A 23249-nucleotide genomic window follows, 5' to 3' on the forward strand; every position below is an offset into this window, starting at 1 on the left:
GGCAACCATTCAGGGAGGTGGAAAACAGCAAAAGCAACAACCAGAGCAAAATGGAGGAGGGGGGGGCAAGCAGCCTCTTTCTCTCCCTTACGTATGCTAACTACCTGCCCCAGGGCAGGTGGAGCACTCACACCCATAATCCCAGCATGGACTATGGCTCAATCACAAATCTAGAAGCCTGCCCCATGACTGCATGAGGATTTGGGGGGACATGCAGACACCAACCATAACACTGGTGATGTGTGGCACATGTATGAAAGTCAAATGCACAACAGTGGTGGTTACCAGCAAGAAGTAAACATATAAGGGAGTAGGGCTGGGATGTTGCTCAGTGGTTGATGACTTTGCTGGACACAGTGGCACATGCCTGTAGTCCCAGTTGCTTGGGAAGCCAGTGCAGGAGGCCTTGAGCTGCTAGTAGGAGGCCCAAAATCACTTGCACAATATGCAGAGAAAAGGATATGCAGAAAGAGTAACCTACATAACACAAATGAGATAGCATCTAATGTTCTGAGATTGGTGCTTTAGCTCTGAAGTGTAATCTTTCAAGCCCCAGGAAGTCTGAGCCTCTATCTCAAGGCTCCATCCCAGCCAACAGTGTGGAGCATTGGCCCTTCATCCTGCCTTGTCCCGGCCCACACAAGGGAACCAGGAGGATCTAGGGAAACACTGCCTGCTATCTTCAAATACTACCATCAGCACCTCAGCTGGACAGATAGGCCTTGCTTATCTCCAACTGAAGGGATAAGGAAAAGTCCTAGCCAGCTTTGTACATATCAATACATGGAAATAGGGCCACATTCAGTCAAAATGGAGACAGTTGCTCCTCCTTCAAAAAGAGTCACCCTTGGGGCCAGGGATATAGCTCAGCAGCACAGCACCTGCCTGACAAGTGTGAGGTTGTGAGTTCAATTCCTGTTACCAAAAAAAAAAAAAAGAGTCACCCAGGGGGTTCTCCACACCTCTTGTGTTGTAGTTAACAAATCAAGAACCATGTGGTTTTGCAAAACCACTTTTTTCACTTGAGCAGTTTCATCCTTAAGCAACATCAAAGCCTGGCACATAACGTTAAGACCTGGGCCATATGTTGAGCAAGGGATTCAACCAGAATGCTAGGTCTGTGGCCTTGCCCCTGGTCAGATGCTATTCCTAGCAGCATACCATACACAGCAGTCAGTAATTTTGGTCAGATGCTATTCCTAGCCATTAACCATTGCAACACCTGGTCAAAGCATCTGTTAAGTCATTTCCTGGTGAGAGGAGGGGCTTATGCCCTGAGCTTTTTGGCCACGCTCCCGTATGTCTCATCATAGGTCGGCACTCCACAAGGGACAGTGCCCTATTTGTCACTCTGCCCAAGCTGGCAGACTGCTCCTCCGCCCTCTAGAGATGGCCCAACTGTCGTGCACACATGTAGAACGTCTCCTTCATGCATCACAAGCAATCACACTGTCCACAGCTGTGCCCACTGGCTTGACCTGCCTGTTTCAGTTTCAAACCAGAGTACTTCTGTCCTGGACTGGACAGCGACTGCTGTCCATTGCTAGGTTGTGTCACAGCTAGATCCATCAGTATATCCAGAGTCAGCCAGAGGTCCCTCTTTCCCTTTTGCGTAGGGACTAGGGATCGTGTCCTGCAGCCCATCCTCCCAGATGGGTTCCTGGGCGGTGTACATCATGGGTCCCCAAATCATAGCCCATTCAGCTGCCAAAGGGCTAGTTGAAAAGAAGGCCCACTGTTGAAGGTACATCCCCAACATGTGAGAGTGGAAGCCTGTGCCACCCCACTCCTGGGATGAGCTCTTTAAGTCTGTACCCAACCCTCTATTGGGTATTCTGTCTGTACTTTTATTATCTGTTGTCCTGTGATCCCTCACAGGCATGTAGAGCAGTGTACAGCACTGCTATTTTTCAATCAGGGAGTACTGGCTCTCAGCTCCCTTCCTCAACTGACCAAAATCCAACAGGGTGCTTCTGCTGCCCCTGTTTTTGCCATAGGCCTCAGCCAAATCCATTGTCATCCACACTGATGGTTAGGATAAATGGCAGGGGAGGGTCAAAGACTTGTACGGCTTACACCTGTGCAACAGTCCTCTTTGAGTCCTAAAAATCAGCTTCCGCTGCATCTATCCAGTAAGCAGCTTCCACTGTGTCAGTCAGCCCTGTGTTGTACCCCTTTTGGTCATCTGGTATAAAGAGCACAGCAAAGTAGTTAGGTGCAATACTTGCACCAAAAACCTAGCAAGCCAACACATGCCTGCTTTTGATGAGCCAGCCAGCTTAGCATGCAAAACCAGGGGGTTTTCCCAGGAATTTTCTCAGCCATGAGCACTTATGCTTCTGGAGACGTTTCTGGAGGAGGCAGTGCTTCCCACACCTTGCAACATGAGCTCTGCAGCAGCCAGTCATTGCTCAAGGTCCTCCTCTCTCTGCTGCAGCTGGTCTACTTATTGGACAAGGCCAGTGGCCTCTTGATTTATGCAGCAGAAGAGAGTGAAGAACAGCCAAGGCACCTGCCCCACCGTTTAACAATGAGGGGGAGGAATTTGTCTGTTTATCACTTCTAAGGCTTGCAAGACATCCTTAGGCTCCAAAAAGACTGTTTCCCAGTCCTTCAGGGTCTTCCAAGCTGCCAAGAAGGTGGCTACAGGTAGTCAGGGTGATGCTGGGAGTCACTTATCAGCCATTCTATAGGGCTCTCTCTTGCCTTCAGGCACTGTTTCCACAGCTGCGACAAGACCACTTCCCTCAGTGTCCTGACAACTACACCAGTTGCTGGCCAGCTCAGGGGGGCCTAAGGGAGATATTCTTGGGTAAGGTCCCAAGGTTAAAGAACACACATGTGCAAGACATCAGCAATAACAACAGGCAACATGAAGCAGAGCAGAGCACAAGAGTGCAAAAGTCTCCTACATCTTTATTGTATACTTCTTACACAAGTTGTTATCTCATATTTACATTCTTACATAGTGCTGTAACCACCGCATGCATGTTTACCTGTGCTAAGTCGTGGTTACATAACAGTATCCCACTGTGCACCTACACTAGACAAGCAAGGTCACATCCTCAGGTGTCCTTAGATGTCTCTGAGCTTTGAAGCAGTCTGAGTGGTTCCCCATACCTGCAGGTACACAGTGACTGCTGATCACACCAGAAGCCCCCACAGAGACACACAGCAGTGTGTGGACAGGCTGCGGCAGCAGTGGGTGAGTGCTGAGGGTTTAGACAACCTGTGGGAGAGGGCAATTGGCTGGGAGCCATCTTGTAGAGGGGCCAACTGAGCTCAGAACTCAGAATAACTGCTGGGTCCATTTAGATTTTGAAACCTCCTTGCATATAGCTTTTGACTCATAAAGGGAGAAGCTGCCTTTGGAGTCTCCCTGCATTCTTTTTCAGCAAAGTCTCCCTCCATTACTCCATCTATGCTGGAATCATAATGTTCAAATCCTAACCAGAGCCCCTTCCAACTGTGTGATCTAAGACAGTCTCTTTTCTTCTCATTTCTTCAACTGAAAGTAGAAATAACAGTGCCTAATTTGAGGGTGATATATTATCAACAATGTGCGTAGTACAGTGCTTGACACAGAGAAAAACTTGCTATTTATCAGCTACTTCCCTCTTATCCTAGCAACTTTTTTCCCTCACATCAAATCACTGACTTATTTTCATGAATGTATTGATATGGGAAAACATAGCTGACAACCTGTTTGATGTCTGACAGAGTTCGTGGTCTCAAAATGTTGGGGAATAAAAACCAAAGGAGAAAATTAGGAGAGTTTTATGAGAAATGAGCAGAATAGCTCCTGGATTTCCAGGAGGGGTCTTGAATGGGTACCTTCAGAGGCTATTTTTCAGTGGTAATTTATACAGCAAAGTCACAATATGGGTACAAGGTGGGTCAGATTACAATTAACCTACAGGATAACAGGTATAGTTGCTTAGCTAATATTGGTCCAACAGGGAAGCGAGTCATGTAGCAGGGTTACGGGGAAAGAGCAAAGGCATTCCTGGAAAGGGAGGGAGCACGGTCCAGCTGTTCTGATCACCCACCTATGCAGCTGATGCCCCCTCTGGGCTCACTGGGCTGGGTGGTGCTGATTATATTATAATCTCAAGCTGTGGTTCATCTCTAGAGAAGCTGCAGGCCTAGCTATTGAGACTCTGTTCAGATTTGCCTCCAGCCATAGTCCTGATATCTTTACTATTTTTGTGTTGACTTCCTTAATGGCCCAATCCCTCTCTGGCTGCATATTAATTTCTATCTAACTTGGCTGTCTATACTAATTTCACCTCATCATGTTATTCCACAACCCCAGGCTTTCAATATGAGACATAGCAGAGCAGTCTGATTAAGAGTTTGGATGAGGGCTCCTCAGCTTCCTTTCCTTATCACCCCCAAGCAAGTTTTTTAAACACTATAGGAGTATGACCTACCACTACAATGAAATTTTAATTCCATGGAAACGCTGTCTTTTGGGCTATATATTATACACAAAGCACAAGTGCCCTCTAATTTTTACCCCCTTAGAAGAGCATCAGTCCTTTGGAGTACACGGCAGAGATGAGCAACCCTGGGGCTGCAGTCATCTCCTGGCCCGCCACATATGAGCTATGTGGTGTCTGCCCTGTGGGATGGTGGGAGGGATGACGTAAGTTCATATGTGTGGGGGACTTGAAATGTTGCCCAATACACACACAGTGCTACACAATTATTTGCTGTGGTTTTCCCTGGAGCTCCCGGGGAAAAGAAATAGCGTGACAGAAATATCTAAGCCTGGGATTGAAGGTAGAATCGTGGTCTAACTACTCCTTCCCGTGCTGCTCCCCTTACTTCCACAAAGTGTTACTCAAACCAAGTCTCCAGTCCTTGCCTGCCTGTCCCCACCATGGTCACAGCCTTGCTCTTGCCCCTCAGTCAGGCCACCACGCCCTTCTCCTCTGCCCAACAGAAAGCAGGCTGCCACCTGCACGGCTGTCTCCACTGGAAAAGAAACAGGGTGTGCGCTGAGGGCAGCTCCAACAAGGGCTGTGCTGATGGGGCTTGGCAAAAAAGAGGGCTGGGGACAAGGTCTAAAGAATGAGGCTGCGCCAGGGTGAGAGCACTGAGAGCGGGTAGCCGGGCCCAGGAGCAGGGAGTTCCCCAGCAGAGCCGTAGACTCCTTGACAGAGGCTTGAGGAGGTAGGGAGGCAGTACAAAGGCAGCTGGGGCACTTCCTGTCTCTCTGAATGTGCCCAGAATGTAGGGACCCAGCCCTTTCTGACTTGGTCTGTTTCTGAGGGTCATCTGCTGAAAACATCCTTGAGGGATGAGAAACCATCTCCCTCAGGACTGAAAAGCAGGCTTGCTGAAGGGTGAAATCAAGTTCCCACAGCCAGGCTAGATGGGAAGGGAGGAGAGCCCGGCTCGTGGGTGGCCAGGAGATGGCGTTCAGAAGGAAGTGGAAGTGGTCTGAGGGAAATAAGAAGGGCTGTCACACAAGACCATGCTTAAAAGGCTCAGGATGAGGAGGCACTGGAGGTTTTGTGTTGGCACATGTGGGGCTTAGGAAGAGCTCTCTGGCTTCTGGGTAAAGAATGGTCAAGGAGGAATGGCAAAGGGAAAGACAGAAAGGCAGGAAGGACTTGCCTGGGCATGGGGAGCCACCAGGCCCCGGGGGAGATGACCTTTCCCAATGGAAGTCGCCAACATGTAGTGGACAAGAGTGGATGGGAAGAGAAGCAGAGTCTTGGCCAGACCCTGCAAGAAGCACGAGGAGGAAAGGAAGAGTTAAGACAAGGCCAGGGCCCAGGCAGCTGGCCACAGTGGGCCCCAGAGGGTGCTGGGGTGAGAGGACCAGCACCAAGGGAGGGCAGGAGAGTCTTAAAGCCAGATGGAAAGAAAGAAAGGGACCTGGAAGGGAACAGGTGTCAAGCTGTGCACGCATTCCTAGAGCTCAGGGTGCACACCCATCTCCTAGTATCTCACGCAGATGCAGTGCTGGCTCAGCAGGGCCAGGGTGGGGCATGCAGTGCCTCTGAGCATGCTGAGGAGCAGGACTGGGGCCCCTTATCCTTGCCCCAGTGCCAACCGAGGAGTACTGTGGGTGCTTTCTCCAGGCAGGAAAGCAGAGGCTCTGTGAGTTCCCCCAGCTTGCCTGAAGATGCCTCTTGTGCCATGCCACCCACAGGACCTGCACCTGGCTCTGCCCCCATGGGGGGCAAATGGCACAGCCCCCAACTCTTCTGCTCCCTCCAAGTGCACCCTGGGCTCCAGTCTTCCAGGATTCTGTTCAGATTCCTGTGGTCAGCTGGTCTCCAGCCTGGAGCTTACAAGCTTGTTTGCATCTAGAAATAGTCTACCTCACAGGAAACCAGACACTATTGGCTAATTTTGCAATAAAGTGCCCTCAGAGAGAAAGGGAAACACTTGTCACTGGTGGAGTCTGTGTGGGACGGGTGGCTGAGTGACAAATCCTGAGGTTCCGTTCCTGTCTGCCCCAGGTAGGTACAGAGACTGCTGGGTACCTGTGGGCGGGGTGGGGTGGGCCCAGCGGTTGGAGTAGGTAGTAATGTGGTTTGCTGCCTGTGCCCACACTGCAGACTACCTTCCTGAGAGTGGCACAGCCTAAACACATCCAAGGAACGTGGGAGTGGGACATAGTGGAGGATGAGACTCTACCCTCCTGACATGATGCGGCATTATTAGAACCCTTAGTAATTACATTTTAGGGACATGGGGAAAAGCTTGATTCGACAGGGACTAAAAAGAGCATGAGATAAACTTGCATCTTGTGGATAATGAAGAATTATTCTTTTTCTAAGATAAGAAATAGCATTAATGTTTTATGTAGGAGTCCTTAGCCTTTGGACACCCACGACTAAAAGTTTATGGGTAAAATTAAACGATCTGGTGGGGCCATGACTTGGGGAATACATGAAGTGTTGACCCTAATGGCTAATGGTTGAAACTGGGTGATGGAAACCAGAATATTCTCTCTACTTTTAAATGTGTTTGAAAATTTAATAATAAAGAGTACTTTGATAACATCTGCATTTTACTGTAAATATAAATGTATTTAATATAAATATAAAATATGTACAAAGTTTAAATACAAAAAAACTAAAAGATCACTGTGCTTCATGGTAGGATTTTGTGGGATTTTTTGAGCCATCTATAATCTTTTTTTTTGAGTCAGGATTTCACTATGTAGTACAGGCTGACCTTGAACTCACTATGTAGCCCAGGCGGCCCTCAAGCTCAGATAATAGTCCTGCCTCAGCCTCCAGAGTGCTGGGATTACAAGGGTGCACCAACACACCTGACTCTATCTACAATCTTCAAAAAGAGCACTTACTGCATTTACAATCAAAACTGTTTTAATTAATAAGCTGCTAGCTCTAATTCATTATTCAACTTTGATATATGCTGTTACAACTAATGTGAGGACACCAGGCTTGGAAAGCTTGTGCCATTGGGAAATGTAGCCTTTGGAAGAAATTCCAAGAGTAAGACAGGGAAATATTTTTAGAGGCCCTGGCTGCCCCTTGCTTTGCCTCAAGGCTATGGCGATCACAGCTGAGTCCTGTGGCGATCACAGCCTGAGTCCTGTGGCGATCACAGCCTGAGTCCTGTTGGCGATCACAGCCTGAGTCCTGGAGCCCTGCTTTGTGAGTTTACAGCTGCATTCAGGAAAAGGCAAGGGATTTTAGCATTCTCTTCCCATTTGCCAAAAAAGCCTTGGCTTAGCTTTACTTTGCTTTCTTTTCAAATACTTAAAGTGTAATACTTGAGGTAGAAAGAAACCAAGCCCAAAGGGAAGGAGAAGACTGAACCATGTGAAACGCCAGGAAACTTTCCTGCTCAGCACTTGTCGCGGGGTGCTGGAGCATCTGGAGAAGTGGCGGGGTGGGAAGTCCCCCTGGGTGCTGAGCCCCGTGTTTCAGTTACTGTTCTGTCATTGCTGAGACAAAATATCTGATGTCCAGAATTAAGGAAGGAAAGGTTTATTTAGCTTACACTTTGTGGAGGTTTCTCAGCAAAAAGGGAGGAGTGGCTGAGAGCAAGCTCTTTCTCTCCCTTTTTTTTTTTGGCGGGGGTGGGGGGCTGGTTTCCCAGTACCTGGGACTCATGACCTTGCACTTGTCGACCTTGCACTTGTCAGGCAGGTGCTGTGCCGCTGAGCTAAATCCCCAGCCCCTCCCTCCCTTATATTGTATGTAAACTACCTGTCCCAGGGCAAGTGTAGCACTCACATCCATAATCCCAGCGTTGGATCATAAACTCTAGAAGCCTGCCCCATGACTGCATGAGGCTTTGGGGAGACATCCAGACATAAACCATAACACTCCGGGACCACTATGGGGTTGGGGTATGGGCAATGACTAGGACTGAGGGCCTCTGGGAGAGAGGATGGCTCCCGGCGGCCAGAGTGGATCCCCATCTTTCTCCATTTTGCTCCGCTGTGCTCTCACTTAGGCACACAGGACAGAAAGTAGTCTCAGCTCAACTTCAGCCTGACTCTGTACGGCCCTCGGGCTGGCATGGCATTTGTCCTGGCCCTTGGGAAGGAGCACCTAGTCTACCCCAGCTGCAGGACAGTCTCCCCGAACTCTGCCCCCACTCTGCTCCTCTGCTGCCCCTGCTTCACAGAGCAGGTATGGGAGCCGCTCTCTTCAGAGCAAAGTCTTGGCTTCCCCTTGTGCCTGTGCTCAGCACTACACCTCGGGAAGCCTGCTTCCTCCTGTTACAATGCACATGGTCAGTGAGTCCTGCACTGGTATGTTGGTTGCTTTTCTCTCATTGCTGAGACAAAATACCTGACACCCAAAATTAAGGAAGGAAAGATTTATTTTGCTCACACTTTGTGGAGGTTTCAGTCCATACTCGGCTGGCTCCAAGGCAGAGTGGCACATGGCAGAGGGCAACAGTTCACGGTGGCAGGAAAATAGCAAAAGCAACAACAAAAGGGAAGAGCAGTGCAAGCAGCCTCTTTCCCTCCCTTACATTGTATGCAAACTACCTGCTCCAGGGCGGGTGTAGCACGCACATCCATAATCCCAGCATTGGACCATGGATCAATCATAAACTCTAGAAGGCCGCCCCATGACTACATGAGGCTTTGTGGGGACATCCAGACACAAACCATAACCGCCAGAAATGGGTACACATTGAATTCTGTTAAGGATCAGGAACGAGGTATATAAAGTCCCAAGCACACTCCTGGAGCTCAAAAAACAATACGAGGCTTGGAAAGTTTGGGTAACTTCACAACCCTGACTGCTTTCAAAGTAGACTATGAGAGATACAAAGTATTGGCACTGACCGGGTTCAGAACCATCTTCTATTCCCAGCCCCGCTGCCAGGAGGCAGCCCCTCCCCACCAGGGCTGCTGTGGAAGGGCAGCCAAGTCAGGCACGGCCTCCCCAGCCAGAGGCTGCAGCCTCAGAGAAGCTCCTTCCCCAGATGGAGGGCCTCCAGCTGCTCCTCCCCAGCCTTCCTTTGTTGCAGAGTCCTGAACCCGAAGATGTTCAGAACCAGTACCTGTGCAGGATGAGCTACTCAGGGAGGAGAACTCAGCTGCTCACAGCAGGTCACAGCCCCATGGAGCAGTAGACCTGGAATGGGAGAGTCCAGACCTTGGCTGACTTTTCTGAGGATGTGTTCTGCTTTCCAAGCACCTAGGAGTTCCGCAAGCCTGGACCCTTGTGTCACTCATGCTGCTTGGATAAGCCAGGTTGCAACTGAATCTTGGCGCTGATGCTCCTCTTGGCAGGAGGGAGAATTTCACTTTAGGCCAGCTACCCTGTTGGGGGAAATGTTTATTCTCTCTGGCCACAGTGGGTACTTCAGCCACTTTATCTTCTTATTTGGCTAAAGTGCAACTATTTTGGATGTGAGTCTTGGCAGAGGGGGAAATAATCTGTATTCCATCTCCTGAAGTATTTTCACTCTGCCTTTGTTTCTTACTTTAAGCCTATGTTTATTATGGAATATAGCACACTGAAAGGACAATATCAGAACAGTATCCAGGTTAATAGCTTATTAAAATTAATCTCCCACCTCATAACTATTCTTGCCAGAACCCCGAAGCCTCTCTCATGACACTGCCTAACAGCAGCCACTTTCCCTACAAGTAACTACTATCCTGACCTTTAGGATGACTGCATCCTCACTTTTCCATTTGACCCAATCCAATCTAAATATGCCTCTTCAAACAACATGCTTAGCTTTGCCTGTCTTTGATCTCTGCATACGTGTATCATACATAGATGTGCTTTTTGGTCAGGTTCCTTTGGCTCAACATTAAGCTTTTCAGGGGCTGGGGATTTAGCTCAGCGGCAAAAGCGCCTGCCTGGCAAGCGCAAGATCGTGAGTTCGGTTCCCGGTACCGGAGAAAAACAAAAACAAAAACAAAAAAAAAAAAAAAATTAAGCTTTTCAAATGCAGCCAAGTTGTAGGAGATGCACAAGGCAGCACTGTCCATACTGACCCTAAACTGCAAGTCTCATCAGTGCATCAGCACGAACAGAGCAATCCTGAGCCATCTGCTAAGAGACTGTTAAGTCAGCAAGAAATCTCACTCTGTTATAGCCAAGCAGACACACTGTGTTAAATCATGTTCGCAAGACAAACAATAGAGGACTGGATGGCACCATTTGTCACACTAGCTCACCATAGAATGACCTGATGGCTCAGAGGCCCACTCACATAGCTAACTGGCTACACCCAGAGGAGAGACAGCCTCTCTGATCTTGGTGGCAAGAGGTGGGTTAGCAGCCTGCAGCAATGTGCACAAGTCAGGCCTTGCCTCCCCCACAAACAGGGACAGAGGGCTTTTCTACCTACATTTCGAAGAGACAATGGCCAGGTCCTGGAGAAAGGCCTTCCTAGGTCACAGAGCAAACCAAAACCTGGCAAGTTTCCAAAGGATTTAACTACATTCTGAGAGAGGAGAAAGTACTTACAGGTTTTCTAAAGCAAATGCTTTAAGAAAAAAAGGAAGTGAAGAAAATCTCTTATTTTCAACAAGGAAAGCTAAGCCTCTTGTGTTTTTCATTTCTCCTCCACTAGCATATGGTAAAGGTGCTCAATTAATATTGGCTTAGTTAATAATTAACAAGTCCATCTCTTCTCTATTAAAAAGCCCACTTTAAAAAAAAAGTGGTAGAACGTTTCTTTTTAAATTTTTACCATTTACTTGGACACAAATAATAAATACCATAAAGTACTTGAAAGAGGAAAAGGGAGGGGGTGTCAAACCCCAGAGAGTGGCAGGTTTTGGAAAGGGGCGGCTCACCAACCCCGAGAGTCTGCGCCTCGGGCATGGTTTCCTCTCGTTCTTGTTGCTTTGTAGCCTGGGCACACGCATTTGCCCCATATCAAGCCTTGGAGGGGCACAGCGCTGTACGATTTTAGGTGAGCTCATTACTACGGTATACACAGTGCACGCTGTAAACTTTTTCTTAATAGCCCCTTGGGATGGAATTCAAGGCCTCTCATCTGCCTTTAGCCTCAGCTCTCGCTGCATCTGTGTCATAAAAATAGCTGCCATCCTAGGTGGGAAAACCATAAAGATCTCCTCCTCAGAGGAGATCGGGCTCATGCTTTCATTTCACGTATCAGGAAACTGATACGCGAGGCAGTGCTAGAGCAGGGTCTCTCAGACATTAGTGCAGGGAATGTGTGGGCCTCTGTGAGCTAGGTGGACTTCAGAAGTGCTGTAACATAACAGAGGCAGGAAATAAGCTGACCTGACAGCCTTTTCTTCTCTAGGGAAAATTATCCCCTTCTTCCTTTTTTATTTCTTTTTTTAAATTGTAGATTCCGGGAGTCGGGCATAAGGATCACATAGTGGTGGCAGGAGGGGCAAACGGCATCCTTCCCTCCCCATTTTCTGCTTAGCATTCCCTGAAGATCAGCTCACTGAGTTTTGACTCAAGAAAGAAGAAACCCAACCACTTCAGGGTTGCATCATGGACCAGCTTCTCTTCAGAGGGCTCATGCCCGCTATTTCTCAGTCCTAGTTCTCTAGAAGTGTCCTGTAGAATTCTGCAGCTGTCCCTCCCCCTGGGATACCAGTGCGTAGTGCCAGGAACACGGCTGTGTGCAGAGATGCATCTGGGCTTGAAATCCCATCTATATTCTCTCTTCAGACACATTAACCAAGTCTCTGAGCCTCTGTTTGTCGTTTCTCCTGTGGGCCTACAGAGAGTGTTCATGGGACGGCACTCGGAGCGTAACCTTAGCAGGCGTGTCGGCCAGCAGCTTCTGCTGCTTCTAAACTGGCGTTTTCTGGCCTGAGGATGTAACTCAAGGGGCAAACACTTGCCTAGTATGTACAGGGCCCCAGGTCTGATCTCTAGCACTAAAAAAAAAAAATAATAATAATAATAATGGTTAAACTGGGGCTTTCTAAGGGCAACTTCTGATTTTGGAACACTAATAGAGCCAGGACAACCCCAAGGCAGGAAGTTTGGATCAGAGCTCAAGCAGCTTTCTAGTGTAATTTTTTTTTCAAGAAAAACATAAATAAATAAACCTTACAAGTCTCATGGCATTAGACTGGGCCCCAAACTTAAACTTCACTCAAAATTTTTAAAAAAACAGAAAAAGGACCAAGGAAAGTAATACACAAAGACATGCTGCATTAGATTGAGAAACAGTAAGCAGGATGTGAGGCAAAAGAAGGGGAAAGGGATCAAAAAGGGATGTCAGATACAAGGAAAAATGGATTGGCCTCTTAAAAGAGGAGGAAGTGTAGAAAAGAGAAGCTGGTTGGAAATAATGGTTAAGGATGCCTCCTACCCCACCCATGAAAACAGTTAAAAAAACAAGTGAGTAGGCATGAGAAAAGGAAGTGGCCAGAGGAAGTGGACCAGGATGGGCAGTGGAGGACTGTGGGAGCTTTATAAAGTAGGTTGTACAGAAGTCGTCTCCACTTGGGTATGGGACTCACACACTGACCAAGTTCTGCTTCTAGGTTTGGCTCAGATTCTCCCATCTCAGCACCAGTCAGTAAACTTTGGGCTTAACCAACTAGAGGGTGCAGAGAGCTGAAAACACCTTAGTGGGGACCTGGGTTCTTCCTGACTACTGCCCTGAGACCCAAGGTATAGCCTCAGCTTTCTTGGTGCATTCCCCCAGAGTGTGCTTCTTGCAACCCCTGTGGGTTGGGCAGGTCCCGCTATAATGCAAAGCTGAAGAAAGTGATGAAGCAGGACACATCTGGGCACAAACTGCAGCCCTGCCACCAACAAGCTGTGGCCTGGAGTGGGTTACTCTCCCTCTGAGGGCATCTATTTGCCCAGAAAGCAGAAATAATCCTTTCGCATGTCAGGTGCCACTTAAGGAGCATGTACAGTGTGCTTGGTACTTGTACTGAGTTACTTATTTCTTTTAGTTTTTCATATAATTCATACATTTTTATTTTTAAATTTCCAAGTCAATTGATTAAAACAATTCCTAAAATAGGTTATATGTGTCCATGGCAAAAAAAAAAAAAAAAAAAAAAAAATTTCCAAGCTTTTATAGCAAAACTTAACTCACCTTTCCCCCATCCTCTGGTCACTAGAGCTGCCCTCCAGTAGTAACTGCGGCTATTACCACAAGCCCGTCCCTCCAGAGATATTCAGACTTTAACCCAACAACACAAAGCACTCCTTTCCACAAATGGGAGCGTACCCTACCTGTGGGCCCTCACTCACCAGTACCACAGAGATTATTCTGCCACAGCACTTACAGATCTGCCTGGCTCTGTTTTTGCTTATAAGCAGGTGCTGGGTAAATTTGAAGGTATGCCATGGCTTGGTGTGCCCTGCCTTGCAGAGGAGCCCGGGGTGGTTTCCTACCACCTCCATGCAGGCTTGCTGTGGCCCTGTTCCTGCACTTCCTTGAATATGTGCGTGAATGTGTCTCGGTGATAAACTCGAGTGTGCACATGTGTTACTTCATTCTCAGGCTCTCAGAGAACCTATAAATCTGCTGGGAAGGGCTGGGATGGTCGCTTGGATGGCTGTTCACTCCTCTGCTGTTTGGTGGCTATTGTGTCCCTACCTCTCTCCTCTCCTCATCCTTCATCTTTGGGGAGGGAAGGAGGAGTGTGGCGGGAACAGGGGGGAATCAACTTTAGTCCTGCTTCCCACTACTGCTTCTGGCTCTGTGGTGGGCAAGGTGCTTAATTCACATCATCAGGCCCGCTGTGAGGCTTAGATGTGTGTGAGGGGCCTGTTGATATCCTTCCCTGTGGGACTCGGTGGTCTCTTGGTTGTCCCTGGGAGAAAACGGCGAGAGGATTTAGAAAATAAAGAAAAGAAACAATAGCCGGGATCGAGTGGAGTTACCTCTTACTTGATAGGCAAGAGGACTGACTTCTACAGTAGGGGGCTTATTTTATACTCTTGCAAAGTTAGTATCTGGAGAGGTAATGTTGCCTAGCGACTAACGACTGTAATTGTCCAGGCAGGATGCTTTTTTTAATACTGAGGAAGCTGGACTGCCTGAGGCACTCTGGCTCTGTCCTGCCCTCACACACATGACAGCTATCCAGCTCCAGCAGCTCTCAACACTTCCCACTCCTCACTCTGGAATGTGGTCCGGAATGGCTCTTAGCGGTCCTTGTGTTATGTGGGGTGATCAGCTTGCAAATGCATAGCACTATGGCATCATGGAGAGGGGCTCCTGTGGGACCTGGGACATTGCTAAGGACTCTCAGCCACAAAGTAGCCAGAAAGAGTGTGACTGAGTGTTGTTCTGTTCTCACCGGAGGTCAGGAAGCAGTCCCAATCCAGACTGATATCCAGAGCCAGCCACTGGATCTCAGTAAGTAATGTGCTCACCAGCCAGGCAGGGTCATTGCTTCCGCCATGGTATCTGCAATAGCACCCCAACTGCAAGAGGATGCCTTGGCCCACTTGTCTGATTCTGTCTTAATCAAAGTTGATCTATATGCATTTTCTCCACTGAGATGAAAGCCCCTTCACCCCTGATGGGGGAGGGGAGCCTGAGCGATCTCTGGGAGAGGGTCAACAGAGCCCTGTGCCACATGTGGCGTTTCAGACATGTTTGCTGCATGGGTGTATGGGACCAACCCCTGGCTTATTATTATTATTCAGAATCTTGGTGCAAATTAGAGAAGATGCCCCAGATGTGTGGCATCCCTGAGCTGGGATATCCAGCATCAGGGCTGAAAGTGGGACTCCCTTGGTGCTCAGCCAGTCAGTTCTTATTTCTAGCTACCACTGCCTGCTCTACACTTTGTCCCAACCTTCCTCTTTTTCGCCTCTCAAATATCCCTGGAGCCATTTAGCAGCAGTGAATTAGAAACACAACTTCCCTTTCAGAATTGTAAGGAAGAGTAACTAGACTAGAGTGCATGTGGAATGTCTAACAGTAAGATCAGTTTAGTACAAGCTTCATAAGGAGTAGCTTACTCTCCATCCCTCCAAACTAAGCTGAAAAGTAAGTGCCCTACCACCAGGGGAAAAACTAGAACAACCTACAAAATGTCCAAGGTGCCAGAGTAGGGGTGAAACAAGAGAGTCTACAGGTGGCCTGGACAGTCCAAAGACCCAAAGGGCTTCCTCATCTAATGCGGGAAATGAAATTAGCATTTACTAACCCAGGGTCCCTCACTCATAGCCTCCAAGGTCTTTAAATTTCCACTGTCATGCAGCAGCACACTGGGAAGATGATGGTCTACGGCAAGCTACAGACACTCAGACATATGCAATTGAGGCTTGTGGAGCTCAAAAACTAGCTACAGGTCAGCCACTTCACACTGATCAATGTATATGTTATTGATTAAGGCCACAACCTGAGGTTTGGCTCCATAGAAAGGGTCCTTATAGCCTGCAGCAACAAAACCACATACCTTGCCTGGAGCTGAGAAACTTCTCAGGGCCCAACGTAGCCCAAGAAGGTCAGCCTTAGCCCACTTCCTTGCGGAAGAGGCTGGGAAGGCAGAAGCAGTGCTGTGGCTGGTGGGCCCTTGTTCATAGAGATACCGCCTGGGTAAAACCACCATGGACAGGCTGCAGAGAGCAGTGGAAACTCCCTTAGGTAAAGAAGTGTGAGGTTTGCTTTCGCTTTTGATAAGCAAAGAGGCAATGATAACTACGAGATGTGCTTGAAGACTTGAAGATTTGTTTGAGTTTCTGAAGGGCCTATATGTGGAAAGTCCACCTCATGTGCAGCCTCTCAAATAAATGTCCAAAACGTCCTGGTTGGGACTGGGATAAGGTTTATGCCCAACCCATGCAGAAATGTCTTCCTTCCAGTTCTTGCTCAGAAGGAAACAGATTAAGGTATGATAGACATTGTGAAATGATAGGAAAGCACTCAAGGGTAAAGGGCAACTGGGATGTGGGGAAAGAGAAGGGAAAGAAGGAGAAATTTTGTATGTGTGTATATACAGGATAGTTAACATGGTTGTTCTACTGTCTTCTATTTCTTTGCTGAAAGTAACTGCCAATAAGTCCTTGATTGATCAATATTGCATGTCTCTATCTGTTTTCATGAGAAACCACTTTGAAGATATCAATATGTAATACAACAAGCATGGTTAACTTCCTACCACTTTGTTTGTAACTCTGTATTGTCTGTACTGTTCTTTTGCTATTTTGTAAAAGGTTGTCTGTCTGTTAATGTTTTCCTCCTTTTATTTTTAAAATTAAAAAAAAAAAAAAAGAATAGTGGGGAAACCCAGAGTTAATGATGTCCAGGTGAATTCACCACTGGAGTCCAGCCCACCACCACCTCAGATCAGCTGATCCTTCTGCAGCTGCATAACAATGAGTTCTCACCCCCTAGAGCTGTGGGACAGCCAGCCATTCCAACTTGCTTGGGGTTGAGGGGTTTCCCTACATGGGATTCTCCATGCTAAAACCCAAAGCAAGAGAGTCACTTGCAGTGTGTGAGTCTCTATCTGATCCCTCCCGAGGAAGAGCAGGCCTTGTTGGTCCCAAGAGGAAGAGAGGAGAAAAAGAGGAGCGCTTCTGGCTCAGCTTGTCAGGACCCTGGGAGAGTGTCTGGGACCTGTCTCTCCCAGGCCTAGAGTCACGGAGGAGAAACAAGGGTGCAGGGGTGGAAAAGATGGAAGTGAAGATAGAGAATTACTCTGGGGAAGACTGGACTGGAGGAAGCCCCCTCCACTATCACCCTACTCGATCCCACTTCTCACTTTCTGCCCAGGCTCCTTCCTGCAACCTGCACACACTAGTCAAGCTGGATACTTTTTGGAGAGATTTGAAGAGTCAAAACAGGCCTATTTCATTTTCCAAAAAGCCTAGCTCCAAGTGTTGGCTGAGCCGCTGACACCTGGCTTTGGTCAAGTCCTCTCAGGGACCTCTTTGAACCTCTCAGGGCCCTAACTGTCTCTTCTGCCCAAGGCATCTGTAGTATCCCCAGGAGCCCTGTGGGGACTAACAAGACGGCACAGGTGTGGGTAGAAAAGGTAATAGCCCCCCAACCAATATTTATCTTTTCCCTTCTCCCTCTGTATGGGGCCAGACAGAATTCCACACTTGTTCCTTTGAGGATAACACTGCCATTTGTTTTCTCTTTTGATCCAGGCCTTCACCATGCCCACTTCCTACCCTGAATCCAACACAGAGTACTTTGAGTATGATATGTCTGCAGAAGCCTGTGACGTGGGGGACATCGTAGCCTTTGGGACCATCTTCTTGCCCATATTTTACTCTCTTGTCTTTGCTTTTGGTCTGGTGGGAAATCTGTTGGTGGTGTTTGCTCTCACCAAGAGCCGGAAGCCCAAGAGCATCACCGACATTTACCTCCTGAACCTGGCCTTGTCTGATCTGCTCTTCGTGGCCACATTGCCTTTTTGGATTCACTATGTGATCAATGAAGAAGGCTTCCACAATGCAGTGTGCAAAATCACTACTGCCTTCTTCTACATTGGCTTCTTTGGAGGTATATTCTTCATCACCATCATCAGCATTGACAGGTACATGGCCATCGTCTTAGCAGTCAACTCCATGAATAACCGGACTGTGCAGCATGGCGTCACCATCAGCCTGAGCGTGTGGGCAGCAGCCATCCTGGTGGCGGCGCCCCAGTTCATGTTCACAAAGCAGAAACAAAACGAATGCCTGGGTGACTACCCTGACATCCTTCAGGAAATCTGGCCTGTGCTCCGCAATGTGGAAACAAATGTTCTGGGCTTCCTGCTGCCCCTGCTCATCATGAGTTTCTGCTACTTCAGAATCATCCAGACACTGTTTTCCTGCAAGAACCAGAAGAAATCTAGAGCCATCAAACTCATCTTACTGGTGGTCATTGTGTTTTTCCTCTTCTGGACACCCTACAATGTTATGATTTTCCTTGAGACTCTCAAACTCTACAACTTCTTTTCCAGTTGTGACCTGAAGAGAAATCTGAAGTTGGCCCTCAATGTATCCGAGACTTTGGCATTCAGCCACTGTTGCCTCAACCCCCTTATCTACGCATTTGCTGGAGAGAAGTTCAAAAGATACCTTTCCCACCTGTACAGGAAATGCAGGGTGGTCCTGTGCGGTCCTTCAGTTCATGTGAGTTTCTCCACTTCAGAGTCACAAAGGAGCAGGCAGGGGAGCATCCTGAGCAGCAATTTCACTCACTACACAAGCGATGGAGATACATCCATCCTTCTCTGAAGGGGTCCCCAAAGCCTGTCTCTGTGGGAACGCGGAGTTCCTGAAGCTGACGCTGAGTAAGGAGGATCGATTTTTGTGGTTGCTTCTTACATGGAAGAAATATGGACTCACTACTAACAAGACAACATGAGTCTTTTCAAGAATTGTGCTTAAAATTTGAATTATAAAGGACACACATGTCTTTTACTGGAAAGTCGGGACCTTTTTGCTTAAAGATGACAAAAATTAAACCCAGACCAGCTTAGTTAAAGGGAGGGGGTGAGTACTGTTCACATATTGACATAGGCGAGGGGACGGGTGAGCCCTCAGACTGAGTGGAAAACAGGACCTGAATCTAACTAGAGCTTCCTTTCACTAATCTTCAAATCTTTGAGTAGTGGCAGATCCAGGCTCACATAACGCAGCTTTATCACCAGAGAGGGACTGGAACCCACTCCTTTCCGGTCCCAAGGTCAGAATTCCCAGGGAAGGGTTCTGACTGGTTAAGCTGGTACCAGACCTCATCTTTGGACCAGGTGGTGGTGTCCCACAAAGCAGCACATAGCAAACGGACGCTTCTACTGCAATCTCATGACTAGAAAGTTGAGGAAGACAGATCTCCAAGAACTTGTAGGGGTGAGCACTGTCCTGACCAGACAGAATAAGAGCCATACACCATTCTTACCACGTACCTGAGCCAGTACCTCCCTGATCACTTGAACCAGTACCCAGTGCCAGCTTCCTCTTCATTAAACCCGTTTCTTTACCACCCTGCAAGGGTTCCCTCCTGCTCACTGCATCAAGTCCAAACTCAAAGGCCGGGTCTCTGAGGCCCTCCACCGTGCCATCCAGCCTACAGATTCTGAAGGAATTCTTCAGAGGAAAGAGTCCTCCCCAGAGGATTCCACCTACCCTGTCAGCCAGGTCTTTTCCATAAAAGGCACCTCCTTCCACCTGTTGTCGGGCCCTGAAGGAGAAATAAAAAGAACCCTGCCCCAGTGTCAAGGGGTGGATTCCAATCCTAACTCTGGCCTGCTGGGTAGGTTGGGGCCAACAGAGCTTTCATTTCCTCATGTGTGGTCAAGGAATATTGGTATTTGTCAATAGGGAACACCCTTTCCAGTATGAAAAACCAGTCACTCTTTCAGGCCTTAACCTTCTAATCTGGTTTCACACTTCAGCTTTTCTGCACCTTGTAGTGGTGCCCTCTGGCCAGAAGAGTGGTGACGGTGTGGGAGGAGCCTGAAGGACATAGCCCAGACAGAGAGGACACTGGATCCTATTTCAGCATTCAAGGAACACTTAGATCAACAAACCTATTAGGCCCAAGCCTCCCACTCTACCTGAATATTCCTCCCCCCAGTCACTTCCAGGGAACCCCTGCCCATCTGGGAAAAAAATCCCCATTACTCTTTCTACTGCCAATGCGGAAAGCCTTCTTCCTCAGTAAACATTGGGGGTGGTCTAAAACTTCAAAGCTCAAAAACCAATTGTAATAGTGCTGAAGAAAATATCACCTATGGGCTAATCACACATATTTTCACTCCTGCATTTAACAGTGTGTGTTTAGAGTTCCAACCCTAACAATGTACAGTTTTATAACCTGCTTTTCTTCAGCATTGAATTGCAAGTAGCTCTCTTGTGTAATAATCATTTTAGAAGACTCTGCCGGATTGCACACTCACTGAGGCAGATGTGGCATCTGACTCACTGCTGCGTCCTAGCATTCTTAGCAGTTCGTACGTTTAATGAATGAGAATGAATCATGTTCCTTCAGGATCATGTACCATCATCTACTCACCATCTAATCATCATCTACTCACCATTACTCTGTTGATAAACATTCAACTTGTTTCCAGTGTTTAACAAATACACACTGTGTATCACCTTTATCTGCATTATTTTTGCCTTCTTCAATTATTTTCCTTTAGATAAGTTCCTTCCCATGGGGAATAACTGGATCACAGGGCATGGGAACTTTATAGCTCTTGGTACGTACATGTGAAATTAGTTTCTCATAAAGCCTTTCTTGAGCACATATTACATGCACTGTGTAAGCTCAGGTCCAGAGCTATTCCAAAGGCAATGAGATCATGCCTCTGCCCTCAAGGATTTACCATTTAAATGAAAAGTGAATAAATGAGGAGTTATTGAAAAATATGACGAATGTTAATTTTTTAAAAAATTTATTTTCTGGGTATCTTCCCAGAAGAATTAAAAACATCATACACAAGCAATATATGTGCACCCATGTTTATAGTAGCACAATTTGTAATAGTTAGATCTTGGAAACAACCCAAATGCCCATCAACCAAGGAATGTATAAAAAAAGATGTGGACTTTTTATACAGTGGAGTACTACTCAGCCATAAAGAAGGATAAACTGGAGACTTTATCGGTAAATGGGTGCAATTTGAAACCATACTCATAAGTGAAATAAATCAGACTCACATGTGTAAACATGGTATTGTCTCCCTAGTGTGAGAAGCTGAAAGAGTAAACAAGATCCAAAATGTGCAATAGATACTGTGAAATGGGAAGAAACTGTTAAAAAGAAAAGAGAAACTGGGATGAGGGAAAGGAGAAAATAAGAAAGGGGAGAAAAAAATTATATAGTAAGATAGTTAAGATAGTCATACTATTAATTTCTCTTAGTTCATTGGAAAAAAATGTATATTGTACTCTGAGTAATTTAGAGGTAACAATATGCAATATATTAATCATTATTACTCTTCTATTATCTTGTTTTACATTTTTATTTTTTTCTTCTCTTTAAAGGAAATTTTTAAATTTATTGTAGTAAAGGCATATTGCCATAATCCTGTTCAAAATACCCTCCCTCACTTTAAACATATGTATCCCATCAGTCTTGCTGCTTCTGAAGCAGTTCTGGAAGTTCTCTTCTGTGAGTGTCTTTACTTGTGCTGTTGTGGCTGTGCTGATGTCCTAAACTGATTGAAAATGTTTACCCATATCCACCATGGTCATCTGGACTTTGGAAGAGAACCAGAAGTCACATGGTGCCAGGCTTGTGAAGGACACACTGTAGTGGTTTTACAAGCCTCATTTCCACTGGGTGACACACGTGCAGCAGCATTCACCATATTTTTGTTCACCACTCATAAAAACACTCATAAAAGGGGACTTCCAGAACTGCCTCAGAGAGTAGTGAGAATGACAGGATAAGTCAGGGAGCGTATGCTGAGGGCGATTCGTGGCAATGTGTCTTTTTTCTGTAATACTTTTTTAATTTAAATGTTTCCCATATATTTTGATCACACCACATAAGCGTGGCTTGCATTATGTGCTAGCACAGGGGCACTGAAAGCTGGCTTGAGTTTTTAGAGCTAAGGGGTTTTATAGGCAGAAAGTGCTATCCAGGCTGAGGAAATTTCATGTTTAATGAGGTGTACGAGAATGGAACGCTTTTACAATGTGAACAATCGTCATGCAGATAGTGAAAGAGACTGGGAGTGGAGTCAGGGGAGGAATCTTGTGGCTGTTAGCTTTGGGGGCTCAAACAACCAGTGGAGGGAGGAGTGGGGCTCCCTTCGGTGGTCACAGGTTGCTCCATGATGACCTGATCCTACTTCCAACTGTTGAGTTGAGACTTTGGATTAATGTTTATTCTATTTTCAGAATCCCCAGGCAAGAGGAAATAATTATTTTGTCTTGAGAAATAAAAGAAGGGAAACAATCACTTTCCTTTCTAGAACATTAAGTGTGCCTCAGGAGACTCCTCCATTCTCTAACTCACCTTCCTAAATAGGAAAAACCCAAAGGATGTTGGTGCCCAAATAAGGGAAGCACATTTGAAAAGGCAAGTTGACCTGCAGTGGACAACTGGGTTAGACTGAATCCTGCCTCTCACCTCTCCCCAAAGCAGAGGAAAATGATGGACTACAGGGGCCAGAGGTGCACGAGTCCAGCATATTCATTATGTGATCTGGAGCAAGTTACGTTAACATCTCCTGGGCTCAGTTTCCTCATCAGAAAAGTAGGAATAAATTAGTGCCACTTGCTAGGGATATGGGGATGGAGTAGACTATTCCACCACACTCAGGATGGCTAAGCAAGCTCCAACAAATGGTGGTGACTGCTTCTATCCTTTTTCTCACCTGCTTTTCCCAGGAGGAAACTCATACTATCTTGTCTTTACTTTTCTTAGTCCCCAAATTGTAGACTTCTCTGTGGACAGGGATAACTGCATCCAAACACAAAGTTTGCAGCTGAGGAAAAAAGACAGTGAGGGCGGGAGCCTGACCCAAGACCTGCAGTGAATTACTGGAAAAGGCAGGTGTCTGATTTTCACTGTGCCACCTCCTTCCTCACCTTGATAAGAATACAGGCCATTCTGGCTTCTAGGAGCTAAGAGCACAGGTAGGTGGCAGAAAAGCCCTGGAAAGAAGGACCATAGCAGCATGCTACTGTTACATGGACAGGTGTGACCTGCATGGTGCAGCCTTTGGCAGTGGCTCTGCTACGAGTTTGGTATCTCTCTGAGACACACAGTGTCAACAGATGGAGAGTCATCAGCAACAGATACAGGATTCCCAAAGGTCACTGCCTTGCATCCTTGGTTGGATAGGGCAAATGTTAGGGATGGCCACATCCAGGGGCTTCCCAGGGCTTGGGCAAAGTGCT

The 23249-nt window shown here is 47.1% G+C and overlaps 2 protein-coding genes across 2 annotated transcripts in view; one reads left to right on the forward strand and one right to left on the reverse strand.

Annotated features, from left to right (window-relative positions):
• Ccr8 (chemokine (C-C motif) receptor 8) overlaps positions 1-5746 on the reverse strand; it is a 44223-nt gene extending 38477 nt beyond the window's left edge. The window contains exon 1 of the mRNA XM_005386554.2: positions 5626-5746. The gene's annotated coding sequence lies outside the window, so the exon portion shown is untranslated. The remainder of the gene's footprint in view (positions 1-5625) is intronic.
• A 625-nt stretch (positions 5747-6371) lies between these two features.
• Positions 6372-20765, forward strand: Cx3cr1 (chemokine (C-X3-C motif) receptor 1). The gene is made up of 2 exons (XM_005386557.2): positions 6372-6479; positions 17547-20765. Exon 2 carries the CDS (start codon positions 17556-17558, stop codon positions 18624-18626), a length of 1071 nt encoding a protein of 356 aa, XP_005386614.1. The 5' UTR covers positions 6372-6479; positions 17547-17555; the 3' UTR covers positions 18627-20765.
• The last annotated feature ends 2484 nt before the right edge of the window (positions 20766-23249 follow it).

The sequence above is a fragment of the Chinchilla lanigera genome, unplaced genomic scaffold, assembly GCF_000276665.1.
Source record: "Chinchilla lanigera isolate Chin_1 unplaced genomic scaffold, ChiLan1.0 scaffold00026, whole genome shotgun sequence".
Classification (NCBI taxonomy): domain Eukaryota; kingdom Metazoa; phylum Chordata; class Mammalia; order Rodentia; family Chinchillidae; genus Chinchilla; species Chinchilla lanigera.